The 17,451-nt window shown below is 42.8% G+C and overlaps 1 protein-coding gene across 1 annotated transcript in view; it reads left to right on the top strand.

The window, feature by feature from the left end:
* The window catches only part of Ryr3 (ryanodine receptor 3), a 522,546-nt gene that overhangs the window by 364,687 nt on the left and 140,408 nt on the right, over positions 1–17,451 (top strand). Inside the window, exons 39-43 of the mRNA XM_041678998.1 lie at positions 3,033–3,306; positions 4,604–4,718; positions 6,381–6,510; positions 7,664–7,767; positions 13,699–13,834. Of these exons, the coding sequence (XP_041534932.1) occupies positions 3,033–3,306; positions 4,604–4,718; positions 6,381–6,510; positions 7,664–7,767; positions 13,699–13,834 (759 nt within the window). The remainder of the gene's footprint in view (positions 1–3,032; positions 3,307–4,603; positions 4,719–6,380; positions 6,511–7,663; positions 7,768–13,698; positions 13,835–17,451) is intronic.

Genomic DNA, 17,451 nt, shown 5'->3' with positions numbered 1-17,451 from the left:
ATTTTGCATCCACTTCTCTTTCTCAGTGCTGGGGTTTTATCTGGTTGGAACCTGTGCAGATCTCATGAGTGCTGTTATAGTCTTTGTGAGTTTATAAGTACATAAGCCCTGTTGTGTACGGAAGATGCTGTTTTCTTTGAGTCATCTGTCACCTCTGGCTCTTACAGCGTTTCTGCCTTCTCTTCCACATCGGTCCCTGAGCCTTGAGCGGGGCAGTTAATTAAAAAGAAAATGGTCCATTTAAGACTGGGTGCTCCAAAGTCTCTCACACTCTGTGCATCTCCCAGTTATGGATCCCTTTCATTACATCTACTGCAGGAAGAGGCTTCTCTGATGAGGGCTGAGCAAGGCACTGATCTGTGGGTATAGCGATGTCATTAGGACCCATTTCATTGCAACATTCCTTTAGCAGAATTATATTGGTAGGTATTCCTCTAGGCCCATGACCTATCTAAATCTAAGGTTCTTGGGCTCTTTAGCCATGTCAGGTATGGGCTCCATCTCATAGAGTGGCCCTTAAGTCCATCTAAAAAGTGACTGTTCACACATCATCATGTCACTATTGCGCCAGGATATCCTGCAGCCTTGTAGGTCTCAGGTTTGTATCTTAGTGGTACTGATGATGACTTTCCGTTCCCACAAATGCCAGTAAGTAGGAATGAACATTCTCTTTCGATTCCAGGTTGATTTTTCCACATTTGATGACATAAGTAGTTGCATCTTCAGCAACAGGCTCTTCCCTTTGGGTTATAGAGTAACTAACAGCCTTAGTAATAGTCTGTGACATTTGGGGATGGCGGGGTGAGGGGAGGTTCGGGGCTGGTGGAATCACTTTGCCAATGATTCAACAGGGAAATAGATTGTTGAGAAAAGCCCAACGCAGCCCATTAATATCTTATCCTCCCCCCGGATGGTACAGATGCTAACAGGTATTACTGCTAAGTCCCTACTAAGGAAGACTTTTTAAGTTTTTGAGAGCTTCATACATGAATACTTATCTACATCACTCTCACTTTCTCTCTCACCTCAAACTTTTCCTAGCCCCTCTCTTTCAAAGTCATGGTCTCTTCTTTAATTATTATTTTACACACACACACACACACACAGAGAGAGAGAGAGAGAGAGAGAGAGAGAGAGAGAGAGAGAGAGAAACTACCCCCTCTCTAAGTGCCACTCATATGCACTTCTTGCTTATCGATACATGTATATGACCACTTGAGGTTGGATATCCTATGCAGGAACTCATTTCTGGAGAAAACTAATCCTCCATCTCCCTGCAGATACTGACTACCCAAAGCTCTTCATCTAAGGATGGGACCGTGTGGAATTTCCCTTGTCGTTGGCACGTCAGCTGCTGTTGTGATTATGCTTGTGGATATTTCATAGTTATATTTTCCCTGTCATGCCTAGGGGACCGTATCTAGTAGTAGTCATCCTGAACTTCTGGCTCTTAGGGTCTTTCCAATACCTCTCCCATGATATTTTTCCCTAAGCCTTGGGTGTAGGGTCAGCAAGATCTTTTAATTGTGGTTCTCTCTAGCCTGTGTATCCTTTTTTTTTAATTATTTCAACTTATGTCTCCTGCCTGAACCTGAAACACCCACAGGGTTGATAGACACAGCAATAAGCTAAATTAATCCTTTACATGTAGATCTTTTAAAGCTTTGGTGACTAAGTTCTATTTTTATAGCCTATGGTAGAGCCAAGAGTGTATGTGGAGCAGACATCTGCTATGTATAGTCATATGGAGTAGAAAACTTAGCCATTGGAAATGACAGGTTACAGAAGGCATCCTAATCCTTTCACCGGTGGATTGAACGTCTTTAGTTGTCCTCTTAGCTCTGACTTTACCACCTGGCCTGAATGAAGGATCTGGTACAACCCATAGCCTCCAGGAGTGTGATGCCGGTGTGAGAGCTGGACACAATTACAGTTTTTAATCAGTGTTTCTCTCCACTGTTGTGGAATCTTCTGAAACGGTGTAGGCAACGAAGGGGTGAAAATTGCCTACCCAGCTGTCCCAGCCTGTCTCCTTTCACCGCCTGAACTTAGATCAGCCTGTGCCTCTTAGTTTCTTCCCAAAGCGAAGTTAGTCAGCAGTTTTCGGGGCCATGTGGTCCATTCACCACAAGGCTCTCAGCTGGTCTCATTTTAGCTGATTTCCTCTGTACTTGTGGACCTGGCTATGAACCCCAATAAATCCCAAATTCAACACCATAGTGGTTTCTTTCTCTCCGAGCTTATGGAGGTAGTTCACCCTGAAGCATCAGTCAATTCCTGCAAAAGATCCAGTACAAAGAAACTATTTCCATATGTGATGGTCAGATGCCCAGGCTACAAGTCTTCAAACATTGTCATTTCCTCTCAGTCCACTTCTGTTCTTCTCCAAATACATGTTATGTTCATAGCAACTAAAATACCTTTTGTTTTTCTTGAATTGTTAGCTTTTATTGTTCTTGAATTGTTACTCAGTCCCTGCCATGGGATATCTCTAATATATTTAGAGACAGTAGTTACGATGGTTAAGTACCAGTGTTTCATTTGCTTTGTTCTAAAGAAGCCTGGGCCAGTGCTTTACCCTCACACCTTGGCTCACCCAAAACAGCTGCTCTGCAGCCTGTCTCATGGCACTTGTAAGTACCTCCATTGTAGTATTTATTGCATCATATTATGCAATAACAATAAAATTTTATCACAAAGTAAAAATGTACAGAACTGGCTTATGAGCTCCCTGAAGGCACAGACAGAGCCTTATTTTTTATTCAATTTTCAGTATAAATCCAAACATCAATCAAATAAGAACTGCATTTTTCAGAATATAATTTTGCTATTTTACTGTGGTATAGGTAACATGTTTATGTCTTGATGATATATTCTACTTTTATACATGCCATGACTCAACCTTAAAATAAGGAAGATTTTAGCCTGAACAAGCTATTGATATGTCTGAGAGTTGAGGAGAATTTCTGTACCACCTAACTTTGTCTGCTCTGGGCACCCATGGTTAGTGGCTTCTCCTATTCTCCCTCCAGCAACACTGAAGGAACTAGTCTCCCAGACAATGATCCGCTGGGCCCAGGAGAACCAAATCCAGGATGCAGAGTTGGTGAGGATTATGTTCAGCCTCCTCCGGAGACAGTATGACAGCATTGGGGAGTTACTACAGGCCTTGCGGAAGACCTACACCATCAGCCAGGCCTCCGTGAGCGACACCATCAACCTGCTGGCTGCCCTGGGCCAGATTCGGTCCCTCCTCAGTGTCAGGATGGGCAAGGAAGAGGAGCTTCTCATGATCAACGGGCTGGGGTAGGGTCACTCACAGCAAGTGCAGTTTTCTAGAGATTTCTCTCTCCTTGTGGCGGTACATCCTTGTTGCATGAGCTACCTCTGTGACAGGAGACGCCAAACTGCCTGCTGTGTAGGGTGAAAGAGCATTACTAAAAGAAATGAACAGGATTCTTAGAGACTCTTACGAAAATAGCCTACATGGGGTCATGAAAACAAGTCTGGAGGAGAGGGCAATGTGCTTAACCTGAGAGAGAAACCATTTGATCACTGGAGCCTCTGGCTGGGCATCTTCAGAGGCATCTGGGATATTCCCAACTGGCCCCTTTTTCCCAGTTCTAAAATGTAGATTGATTTTGTTTGTTCTTTGAGATGCCTTCAGTTATGACAGTAGCTCATGGATCTGCCTCACGAACTGTGGAGACAAGACAGTTCCTGGCAACTTTGGTGCCAGGGGAATTTCCTTTCAGTGCAGAACATAGAGGAGAAAAGAAGTGCCAGTGAGGTTCAGTGGTCAGCCCACAGTGTCACATGAGTTTAAACTCAAAAGCAACATTCCTCCCCATCCTTGGGCTTGCAAACTACAGAAGCATCACTAAGGACCAGGAAAGTGGTTTGCATGATTCTCATGAAAGAAAGGGTATGTGCATGCATGCATTCCCCAAATTCACTTGCAAAGATGAATATTGTAATAGAAATGAAGAGACTTTTATACGACGGAAATGAGCTGCAGAAATAGGCCCTCCCCCCCCCCCCAGCCAAGTTTCAGGCAACTATTGCATCTCCAGACTTCTATTTGCCTAAGCGTCATTGTGTGACATTGTGTGAAGGTGTGATGTTGTTGCGTGTTCATGCCATTGCTTTCTGAAGACAGAATGGTATCCACAAATCTATGGTATCAAATGCGAAATTCCTATAAGAAAAATGTGTAGTTCTGTCGTTAAGAAACTGAGTACAAAGAAGCACAGCACATGGAAAGAAAAGAAGTTCCGGGGTACACAGAGAAAGAAAAATCCGGTGATTTAGATGGTCTTAGAATTTATTATAAGCAAAAAAATTAAAGGGAGAATTGTTTAAATATTATTAGAAATAAACATTTAAAAAATAAAAGGCACTTAGAAATATTTTGTGCTTCTTTTTGATGTCAGCTAAAAGAATCCATATGCATTTTGTGACCTAGTGCCTTCTTATTATTTTTCTCAGCCTATCATTTTAATATTCCTCAACCCAAATTGTATTTGTGTGTTCTCATCCCTGGATTTTCATAGCAGAAGAGCAACAGGTGCTGAATTCTTTCTTCCTCCTGTTTTCCTGTTAGGGACATAATGAACAACAAGGTGTTTTACCAGCACCCCAACCTAATGAGAGTCCTTGGCATGCATGAGACGGTGATGGAGGTGATGGTGAACGTGTTGGGTACAGAGAAATCACAGGTAATGCCATACTTATCAAGAACTTGACTCTCAGGGCAGGAGTACTTGCTTGGGTATCTATTGCCTCAGTTTTTCCCCTGGGAGGAAAGATTTTTACAGAGCCAAAAGGATCCACGAAGGGGACCATTGCTTCTGGCATAGGGTGCAACTGGGAATTTATTCCAGTTTTCAGGAGATCTTACTTAGAATGAATGGTTTCTTTTTGTTGCTTTTGCATGTGTGTATATATGTAGTATACATGCATATACACGAGCATGCTCACATGCGTGTGGATGCACGTGTGTAGGCGTGTATGCACAATTATGCATACACATGGAGGCCTGAAGTCGACATAAACTCTCTTCCTAGATGGCTCCCCATTTTATTGATGGAGACAGGGTCTTTCCCTGAACTCAGATGTCACAAATTCAAATCGTCTACCTAAGCAGCTTGTTCTGGGGATCCCCTCTCTCTGCCCCCTGAATGGTGGGATTATAGGTGGGCTTATCCCCACTTTGCTCATGTGGGTGACGGGGATCACAACTTGAGTCCTCACGCCAGTGCAGGAAGCATTTTATCCACCGACTCATCTAGACTGCGCGACTTCTGAAGGCAAAATATGGAGTGTGGTTTCAAACGCCACAATTTCTAGAGTGCCACAATCCCAGGGATAAGTGGTGTTCTCATTTTATTCTGTTGCAGTGATAAAAACACTGACCAAGTGCAACTTAGGGGAGAAAAGGGTTTATTCGACTCATACTCCCAGGTCACAATCCATCATCTTGGAAGAGTTAAATCTCCCCACAGAATCCTCAGCACATCTGGATGCCACAGTGACTGCGGACTTGAGAACTGTTCTTAGAGCTCCTCCCGTGATTCTAAAGGGAGGAAGCTAAGACCTTTCTAGGATTCTGACATTGTTCATTGAGCATTGTAAGATCCAGAATAAGCTATAGCTTGCCACAGATTCACTAATCCCTCTGTTAAGCAGGGAAGGCAAGCAAATCAAGTGATGAATGATTACACCTCCATGCCAACTCGTATGTGTGTGTGGTGACAAGTGCCTTGGGCACCAGTAGAAGAGCAGTGACTGAGGCCACATTACTTGGGGGACATGTTCACAGAAACAGGAAATATCAACTTTGGAGCCTGTCCTGGAACTCGCACTGTAAAGCAGGCTGGCCTCGAACTCACAGAGATCTGCCTGCCTCTGCTTCCCGAGTGCTCGGATTAAAGGCGTGCGCCACCATCACCCGGCGCCTTTCAGACTTTAACTGTGGGGCCCACCCTTGGCCCAGAGGACCTGTGTTTTGATGGACTGTTGGGCACTGTGTTTCTGTGATTCCCCAGCCCTGTTTCTGATGTTACCGTCCCACATTCAACTCACTCCACCCGGAAGCAGTGGCCATGTGGTGGTGCAGTTTTGTGGGACGTGTAAGGAGGCGGGTAATAACTGGTAAATGTTTTCCTTTGAAGGAAAGGTCTTGGGGACTATAGCAAGATTCTTAGGCATTCTGTCCTTCCTAGAAACATCTTAGGCAGAAGAGGTTTAAGGAAAAAGTTCATGTTCCAAACAATTCATAGCTTGTGAGACTTCAACCTAAGCCTCCTTTAAAGCCCCAACTGGTCACGAAGGCCTCATGATACATTCTTCTCTCTAATACTTCCTGCTTCTGCCCACAGATTGCCTTCCCCAAAATGGTTGCTAGCTGCTGTCGCTTCCTTTGCTATTTCTGTCGAATTAGCCGGCAAAATCAGAAGGCCATGTTTGAGCATCTAAGCTACCTGCTGGAGAACAGCAGCGTGGGCCTAGGTACGTGTGGCACACGGTATCACTTCCACCTTTGGACCCAGGCAGTCCGCTCTCCCTCCTGACTCCTTAGGAGGAAAGGGCAAAGAATCAGCGTGTATGTGATGATGCTTGTAAGTGCGAAACAAGACCAACCTGTCCCACAAACAAGTGTGTGAAAGCCATGTCTGTGATCTCCACTTTCTCTATAGATGTTCTACCAACTGCCTGTGGGGCCCGAGTCAGTTTCCTCTCTCGGGTCCAGTGGCCTATAGTTTATGAGATGCTGCCTGGAATGGAGGGTTACTCCGAGGACAAATTCTCTCCCAGCCCACTCAGCTCATCAGTGAGCAGAGCTCTTAAAACCAAGGTCATGGATCCAATCCTTTCCTGGCAAGTTGGCTGCAGGATTCACTCCTGGCCCACCAGCCAACCAGCAAAGTCTGCCCTTAGCTGCATAGCAGCCTGGCCAAGAGCAGCTAGGGAGAATGGAAATGGAGAAACAGCAGTTTGGTACCGCTGCGAGAAAAGCAGCTCATTTTTTTGCCTGGCTCCCCATGCTGGACATAAACCAAATGAGTTTACACAAACACATACACTGGAAATGTGAAATCTCACTTTCCTTTTGTTTGTCAAATGCAGCCTCAGGCTATTAGCTTTATTGTTGTTGTTATTTTTGTTTTTGCATTTATTTTTTGTTGTTACTTTTGGGTTTTTTGTAAAATGTCGCTTGAAGTTTTTCATAATTGTAAATCAAAAATATGTATCAGAGACAGCATTGGTACCCTAATTTAACTATATGGACTTGTGCTGTTTGACGCTGTTTTTAAACCCCAAGTGTTAGCCCCAAAATTTTCCAAGTCCTTTGGACCCAATGAAGGAGGCCCCTGAGCCTTTGGAGTGATCACGAAATGGAGATGCCAAGAAGTTTTGTGAAACTATGTGGTTACAACCCATTTTGTAGGGTGATTCTGTTTTAGTTAGTATTCCCAACAGTGATGAGCAGGACAAGGAAAGACAGCAAACAAGGCTTTTCTAAAGCTGAGCCCGTTGCCTCTGTGCCCCATGGGCCAGGTTTCAATGTATTTGCTGCCCTCTCCTGTCCACATCCATGCACTGCACTCTTAAATCTGACCCAGCTGGCCTTAATGCTCCGCTTCTTTTGCTCCATCCTCAGCTTCCCCATCGATGAGGGGGTCCACCCCACTGGACGTGGCAGCCTCCTCGGTGATGGACAACAACGAGTTAGCACTGGGCTTGGAAGAACCGGATCTTGAGAAGGTAACTGGTTCTTGGGAGGCAACATCTTATTTTTCTTGTAACTATTGCAGCCACACAGAGAACAAACAAACCAACACCTAGGTTTCCATTCAGGTCCATTTTGTATTGGTGAAAGTGTGGTGTAATATGAGTGCCTGGTATACCACCATAGGCCCCAAGGGTCACTTATGACAAAGGATAATCGGCTTCTTGGACATGAGAGTGTGGGCATTTGTGTTCTTCAGATGTGAAGGCCCCATGTCACTGTTCTACATGGGCATCACTTGAATCCCTGTGGTCCCTAAAGAAGAGTTCTGTGTGATCTAATTCATGCGTCCATGTATGAAATAGTTCTAACAGGAGGTTGTAAAATCAATGTGCTGGCCACATGCACACTGCTGCCCCCTACTGGGATCGTGAATACAGTCCCTAATAGTGACTATCTACGGTTGAAAAATTACAGTGCTCTGTGACTTAGAATCACCACTCTAGAAAGTTCTCCACCCTTGATACCGAGTTTTTGTCTTCATCTTCCCTGGGGGTGCTGTATTAATAATTAGTAAGTGGAATGTTCCAAGTTTATAGGAAAGAAAATGATCATAGTGGGCCATGGTGGGATTTCGGTAAATATTCAGTTGGAAGATTTTCTAGCATGCCACTCATGAAAGTATTGACTTGAGTGGATGACGACTGGTAAGATTAACAATCTGAGTTCTCTGTGTGGAGAAGAGCAAAGGGGTGAGCAAGGAGTGGAAGAAGTCAAAGGCCACCCACACTCCTCTGTGAGCAGGTTTGAGAGGGAGAAGAGCTGTCACTTAGAGAAAGCAGCCACTGAGGGATGAGCAGAAGCTGTCAACTGCACTGTTAGGGAAACATGCAGTGTTTGGGGCTCAGCCAGGAATGCCCCGTCTATCACAGTGAGAAAGCCAAACATGGCAGAAGCATCAAGTGTATGCAAGCTTGGTGAGAAAGGTGATGGGTGTGGCCGGAAATTGGACTTTATTAATAATAGAAGTTCATGTTCATACAAGATCACTGTTTGCCAGGTTACACTCTGAGTGCATCCCACAAGTTAACTCATGTGACTCTCAGAAGAAGTCATTGTATTATTATTATTATTGCTCAGAAGTTATGGGCAAGGAAATGGGATCAGGTCATGTCCTCAGTGCCACACGGCAAGTGACTCAAGAACCCATGCTTGTTCCAATTATATTACAGTACCTCACTGGAGAACCATGAGTAGCAGAAACTGCAAAGTCCCCCAGTGGGGGAGCAACATAATATGTGGTGTGGTTTTGAAGATTGCAATCAATAAGGAAACTGACTGGAATAGAAACAAGAGCTGGGTGAGAAGAATTGCTAAGAGTGGTCTTCGGTAATCCAGGCACAAGTGGGTGCTGACTTCGGTTAATATTGACACGGCAGGTGTGAGGACTGTTTGAATCCAGAAGACCTAGGGAAGACAAATAGCAGCCATTAATCAAATATTGCTTTGGTTCACTTGCAGGCATGCCCAACCTACACCCTAAAGGTCACATGGAGGGGTGTGAAAGCAATCTAACACACTACTTCAGAAACTTACAATATGATGAAACTTTGTTTTACATGTTTGTGGCTCAATTGCATAACCCTTGAGCATATACTCTGCAAATAACAACGTCACTTTCTGATGTCAAACGATTAGACGCTCCTCTAAGGTCAGGGGGTAGCACAGAGGTGTCTGAAGGCACACAGACAAGTGGACGATGGTACCAGTCATGAAGTCCCTGATGTCTCACTCATGACAGAGAATTGTCATCCGAGTTGCAGAACCATGTCTGGTAGGATGAGATGATGATTTCCCAGTAATAATTTACTGACGTTCTGTGTTAGGACGTTGGGTCAGATGTGTTTAACGAATAATACGTGAGACCCATGGTGAAACAGGCAGACTACACGCCTGTGTCTGGTCACTTATTTCTAACTGGGTACATTTACTTTGAGGTGTTAAAGCACATTCATCTTCCGGGGCCTCTGTAATACATGTCCATAGGCGGGATGACTGAAATATCAGAAGTTAATCTTCTCAGTTATCCAGTCTGAAAGCCAAGACCAACTGTTATCAGCTTTGATTTCCCTTCAGGCTTCTCTTCTTGGTTTACAGATGGCTACCTTCTTGCCCTGTCTTCTGCAGAAGTATCTGTGTTGTATCTTTGCACAGCTGTTTCCTCCTTTGACAAGGACGCTACCCGAGAAGTCCCCTTTCTACTTAGTGTCTTCTTCACGGGTCTTTTCTCCATGATGTTCTCATACACTGGAGCTTAGAGTCTCAGTGCATAAATCTGGGGTGGTACAATTCAGCAGAAAGTGTATTTGAGTCATTCATTTCATTTAGTTCTTCAGGGTATTTTGCAACATCTAGGAGATATTTTTAACTGATAATATTTTAAGAGAGGACAGCATATAAGTAGAATTTTAATCATTTTGTCAAATCAGTAAGCATTCCTGTTGGGACTAGTTAAATCCCTAATATATCACTAGGGTAAAAGCCAAAGTCAGGAAAAGGATCTTTATTTTAATAAATTTTTGTTAACATATAAAGAAATGTGTTTTATTGTGTGTATCTGTGCATATATATTTCATTACATATATATTACATTACATATATATTCATTACATATATATTCATTACATATATATTCCAATACCTTCTCCTCTTGTTCCTTCTTCTTCTATCTCTGCTCTCTCCTTTCTCTCACATAGGCCTCTCTATACCTGTGTGCTCTACACACCCACACATACCACCAACACCACCAGCACCACTACCACCACACACACACATCACGGACACACCACACACACACACACAGGCACACCATACACATCATACACACACACCACATACACCATGCACATACACATACATCACATCCACCCACACCACCACCACTACCAACACCACTACCACCACACACCCACATCACAGACACAGACACATCTCACACACAGACACACACACACACACACACACCACATACACCATGCACATACATACATAACACACCACACCACACATCATACACAAATGTACATAAGTTAAAAACTACCTCCCACATATGCAACAAAACATGTGGCATTTGTCTGTCTGAGCCTGTCATTTTTTAACTTTACATAATAATCTCCTTTTCAGTAGGAGAAGTATCTTTTACTGAGCTTGTCAAATAATAGTTTATCCAACAACTGGTGCTATAATGACGTTAAAAAAAATCAGATGTGACTTAGGGTTAACTTTCATCAACTCTCCCAACTGCAAGAAGAGTAAATGAGATTACCAGAGGAAAAAAGGTTAGAAGTTACTCCCCTAGGTCCTAAAGGCTTGTGATAAAGGAACATCGCTTGTCTCCTATACACACACCACACACACACACACCACCCACATCATACCACACACATCACACACATACACCACACATACACACACCACACACATCACACACACACACCACACACATCACACACACACACCACACACATCACACACACCACACACATCACACACACACACATACACACACACCACACATGCACACACCACACACATCACACCACACACACACATCACACTACATAGACCACACACACACACCCCACACATCCCATCGCACACACACATCACACTACACACACATACACTTCACACACCACACACACACACATCACACCACATAGACCACACACACCACACATCCCATCACACACACACATCACACTACACACACATACACCTCACACACCACACACACACACACACACAGACCTCTGTTCTTGTGTGTGAGCAAAATTCTCCTCTTCCCCACATATCCACAAAATACCAAAGTCAAAAGCAGTGTGGCAGTTCAATCCTCAGCAGCAGCTGGTTTGCTGGTATCTGTCCCTGGTTTCTGGCAAAACGTGGGCAAAATCTGGAGTCTGTGACTCACAGCCTGAGATCTCACGAGCTGTGTCTGGCAGTCTAAAAGCAAAGAGACAATTGCCAATTTAATTTTTAGCTTGCCTCTGTTTGGCCACCCCAACCTTCGCATCTTGGCCTTTGGCATTAAACGGTGTTGATCCAGAGCTCGAGTCAGGACCCCTGGCTACCCAAGTACCACGAAAAGACCATGGATTACCAAGGTCAAGGGAGCATTGCCAACCTTGGCCCCACAGGGCGCACTCTCGTATCTTTGTAACTTTCCACATGCTTATATGCTTACAAATAAACTATCCTGACCTAAAACTATATAGATAATAAAAAACTAAAGAAGCAAGACCTCATGGAGTGCAAGGCTACCTTCAGGTTCTCTGTGTGCCTTGAATTCCCGATCCTTCTGCCTCCCACTCCAGAGTGCTGAGATTCTAGGCATGTGCACACAACTTACAGACTGGTAAAATTCCTCTTTCTAGAGGTGGGGAAACCTATGAACTGACAATTTATTCTTATGATCATAATCTTCTTGATTACTTGCAAACAAATGTGAACTGGAGGTTCTGGTTCCAAATCTACTAAATTATATACCCCCAAAGAAGGGGGGGGGCTGTGCTGCACTTGGGCCCTCAATTATAAGATTATAAGAAAAAGTATGTAATTATTTGGTAGGGGGTTTAAAAATATCCAGGCTCTCTCTAGTTTCTAGAAATCAGAAGTGTCCAGTTCCTAGAAATGCAGATCTCACGGCTCGTTCAAGGGGGATTTTCACACGAACTTGGCCTTGAATGCATGGGGGTTTCTATTTTCATTGTCACAAAATGCACAGTTTACTCCCTCGCCATTCTCAGGTCAGAGTCACTGAGGCCTTTTATAATGCTACACGCCCAGAACCACATTCATCTCATCGCTCCTTCCATTTCATCAAACAAACTCTGCCCATTTACCAGCAACTCCCTCCTCCCTGCAGCCCCGGGCAACTGCCAGTTTTCTTTCTGCCCATATGGTTTTGACTGCTTCGGTTTTTCCTGAGTTAAAGTCACACAGTATTTTCTTTGCATGACTGACTTACTTCACTTAATGTATCTTCAAGGATCGTCCAATATGCGGGCCTAGCCTATGAGAAGTCCCTCCTCTCTAAGGCTGATTACAATGTATTATCTGCATATGCCATATTTTTCTTACCCAGTTGCTCATTGAGTGTAGTAGTAGGAGCGGCGGGGCTGCATCCCCAGCACCCCAGCCACCTGGCTAGCTTATGCCCCAAAATAACAACACACAAACTGTATTCATTTAAACACTGCTTGGCCCATTTCTATCTAGCCTCTTCTAGGCTAATTCTCACATATTAATTTAGCCCATTTCTAATCATCTGTGTAGCACCGGTCTTACCGGGAAGATTCTAGCCTACGTCCATCCTGGGTCGGAGCTGAATCACGTGCGTCTTAGAGAGCAGAGCTATCGCATCTCTGCCCGGAAGAGAGGAGCAAGGCGTCTCTGCTCCAGAGAGCAGAGCTGTCGAGTCTGAGCTCACTTCCTCTTCCTCCCAGCATTCTGTTCTGTTTACTCCTCCCACCTATGTTTTAACCTATGAGGGCCAAGCAGTTTCTTTATTGCTTAACCAATGAAATCAACAGATTGATATATGACACTCCCACATCACTGAGAGATACTTCTATATTTTTAGCAGTTAGGAACTGTGGTGCTGTGAATTTGGATTGTAGATCTGTCAAGATCGTATTTGTAATTTTTGTGTATAGATCCAAAAGTAAAATTCTGGATCATATGGTAATGCTATATTTTACAATTTTTTTAAAAAAAAAAACAGCTATCCTGTTTTCCATGGTGGCTCATTTCCATTCTTTTCACCAGGGCTTGCTCAAGCAGATCCAGCTTTCCTTTATTGAAACTTGTTTTCTTTTTATTTTCTGTTTATTTGTAATTTTTAACACAGTAGTCATCCTACTGAGTAAAATAGATACTCATCACTTTTGTGCTGTTCTTGGCAGGTGGTAACCTACTTGGCAGGTTGTGGCCTTCAGAGCTGCCCCATGCTTCTGGCCAAAGGATACCCGGACGTTGGCTGGAACCCCATTGAAGGGGAACGTTACCTGTCCTTCCTGAGGTTTGCCGTCTTCGTGAACAGTGAGTCCCATGTGCTCCATGCTCAGGATAATTATTTATTATGGCTTTATACAAAAAAAGGGCATCATGTCATTGCTTTGTGTCAGTCAATATAATAGACTATACAGATGATTGGCAGCTGGCAAGAGAACTCCCGAGAAGAAGTGGGCCAGACAAGCATCTGGAGAATGCAATGACACATCCAGCGGGGACTGCCCTGCTTGGACTTGCCTCCTCTCTGTGCCTCTTCTCCCATCACCTCATCTGTTTCACAGAGTTAATGAGTATGCACCTCCGGGACTTTAGACTAGTCTATGAGTGGGTAAGACAATGAATGGATGCATAAGTAGATCAAAAGAACAAAAATAAGTGAATAGCTATTAAAGGTAACTCAATCCCCAATGTGCAATTGCCATAACAACTTTAAATATTATTACTCTCGGTACAAGCCATCATCTGTTTGTAAGGAATTCCCATTCTCCTAAAATGCTTTCATAACACCAAAATAATAAATAGACATTGTAAATGTATAAGACAAGTGGACTGCTTTCTTGAAAAGTATGTTGTCTACTGAGGTTTTGTTACAGCACTCATTCACCTGTATTTGCACTACACTTACATTTCTCTGCTCTAGCAACTAGATCCCACGCTTCTCCACCAAACCTCTTCTTAATCTCTCCAAACTGTTTTCTTCTCTCAAGACCAGTTTTGGTATAGCCTCGAATAATCTGTTTGCTTCCATTTCAAATAATAATATTCCAGAATTAACAAAGGTCTAGTATAACAGGAGAGAAGAAAGATGGAGGAAAAAAAGGAGAGAGAGGGAGAGGGGGGAGGGGGATGGGGAAAGGCAAATGTTAAGAATTCAAGGTCTTTGACGGGAGAGATGGCTCTGTGGTTAAGGGCAATGGCTGCTCTTTCAGAGAACTAGGATTGGGTTCTCAGAACCCACATAGCAGCTCCAGTCCTGGGATATCCAGTTTCTTCTTCTGGCCTCTATGGACACCAGGCATGCATGCAGTACAGAGTCATACATGCAGACCAAACATTTATGCACATAAAAATAAATAACTAATTATTCTAAGTCGAGGACTAGAGAGAATCCTCAGCCATAAAGAGTACATACTGTTCTTGTAGGGGACTATAGGTTCAATTCCCATCACCCACATCAAGCAGCTTGTTGACCACCTTTAACTCTAGCTCCAGTGGATTCGACACCCTCTTGCAGCCCCCAAGGGGGCATCCACACGTATGTTTCTGCATGTATGTGAGCGTGCACACACGTGCATACACACACACACACACACACACACACACACACATAAAAAATAAATCTTTTTAAAATTATTTTTATGTACATAGATTGCATGATAGATGAACTGGATGCAAGTAGGTTGAATTTTTTCATCCTATCCTCCTTCATAGTCAAGATCAAGAATTTTATAAATCATTTAGTGTAACTGTCAGTTTGAAAGTATCTGTTGGCTATGATCCTATGTAGATTACCTGAATTCCCACACTTAACTTGCTGATTAGGTACAACTATAATGAACTAAAGTCTGGACCAAAATGTATGATCTGTTCCTCTTACCTTAGTGCTATTTATATCTTCTTAGCATAATCTTTTTAGTACATTTTCATAATGCAACAAGTTCTAGTAAATTGGCTACATCTATGAGCTTTAGCATTTATGGTATCCTAGAAAACAAATACTGTATTTGTTTTGGGCAAAGTACACCAGTTTCTGCTTTAAGATAATTTATTGTGTTTTACATGAGAGTATATGTACATGAAAATCACTATTTTAAAAATAAATAAATGGATAAGGCTAGAAAGGAGTACTCAAAAGCTTTGAGAGGATAAATTCATTTCTTTGAGATGATCAGAGAAGATGCTGTGAAGGAGGCCATGTTAGAGATGTACCTAAAATGTCAGGTTCCTAAAAACAGATACAGGAGAGGTTATCCTGTCAGGGAGTGGCGTGTACATGGCCTAGAGGCTAAAGAACACTGTTCTCAGCAAACAGTGATCTGTCAGTCCCACAGGTGGCTGTGTGATAACAATAGTAGATGAGGTTTGAAAAGTAGCTGAATGTTTGTAACAGGGAGAGCGTAAATGCCAACCTGAAATGTTAGTATCAATCTTTTTGTATAGAGAACCAGGAAACTGTCTTAACAGGAGACAGAGTAACAGGAACTACTAACAAGTTCTGTATTCGGGTTGGAATGAGTTATAACGGTAAGGATGGGGATGGATGGGAGTAAATACATTGGAGATTTACTCTATAGCAGATAGAGATGACAGAGAAGAATTGCTGACTGTGGTGGTGGTGATGATGGTAATGATGGTGATGAATGTGAGTGTGTTCAAAGCCAAAGTACTAAGCTGAAATTCTTAGCGGAGGGATTTGAAGATAAAGAGGAAAGAAATCAGGATAAAAGAAGATGAAAATGGCTTAGCATAGATCACAGTAAATTTAGGTTAGGTCAAATAATACCGATTTTACTGTGTGTGATACTCAGAGATGTCCATAATTTAACTATTAGGATAAGAGATCAATCAGACAACAGATAGAAATGGAAAGTATCTGCAGACCACTTGTAGCTGTCATGTAGTAGATTTTTGAGACTTCAAAACACTATGTAAATCCTTAATATGTGAAGATGGTTTAAAAAGGATCTGTGGCTACTTTCAGGGCATCTATTCAACAGAGTACCCCAAGGTCGCATCAATAGGACATAAAAAGAGAATATCAATGCAAATAGTTTAACTCCCTGATAATCCAAGAGAAATTGAATTTTCCCCTTTGGGTTTGTCAACAATTATGGCATAAGCAAGTGTGGCATAATTCTAGTACTCAGGATGCTGAGGCAGGAGGTTTCCAGGTGTGAGGCCACTCTGAGTGACGCAGTAAGTCTCTTGGGCTGAAGGAATGAGGAAGAAAGAAAGGGAAGGAAGAAGAATTATATTGTTTAACTATGCTGTTAAGAACATTTTAAAGCAAAAGCAAAAAGCTTTTAGATATCAAAATAATACAATTAAAAAACTCTAATATTATTTTAATAGCATATCTTTTCATTGATTTTATTGAGCTATACATTTTTCTCTGCTCCCCTCCTTTTCTCTCCCCTCCCCTTCAGTCCTCTCTCATGGTCTCCATGCTCCCAATTTACTCAGGAGATCTTGTCTTTTTCTACTTCCCATGTAGATTAGATCCATGTATGTCTCTCTTAGGGTCCTCATTATTGTCTAGGTTCTCTGGGATTGTGAATTGTAGGTTTGTTTTCTTTGCTTTATGTCTAAAAGCCACTTCTGTGTGAGTACATATGATATTTCTCTTTCTGAGTCTGAGTTACCTCACTCAATATGACGTTTTCTAGATGCATCCACTTGTTTATCAGCATATCTTAATGTTTTATATGACCTTTCTAAGTAAGATTTCATTTTTTATCTTTTTCATTTTGTTGTTGTTGCTGCTGTTTCTGTTGTTGCTGCTTTTTTTTTTTCAAGTCAGGGTTTCTCTGTAGCTTTGGAGCCTGTCCTGGAAGTTACTCTGTGGACCAGGCTGGTCTCAAACTCACAGAGATCCATCTGCATCTGCCTCCTGAGTGCTGGGATTAAAGGCATGTGTTACCATT

This window comes from Microtus oregoni, unplaced genomic scaffold, assembly GCF_018167655.1.
Source record: "Microtus oregoni isolate MIOR12 unplaced genomic scaffold, Mior012 000031F_ref0000149, whole genome shotgun sequence".
NCBI lineage: Eukaryota > Metazoa > Chordata > Mammalia > Rodentia > Cricetidae > Microtus > Microtus oregoni.
This window is presented reverse-complemented; position numbering and strand designations above follow the sequence as displayed.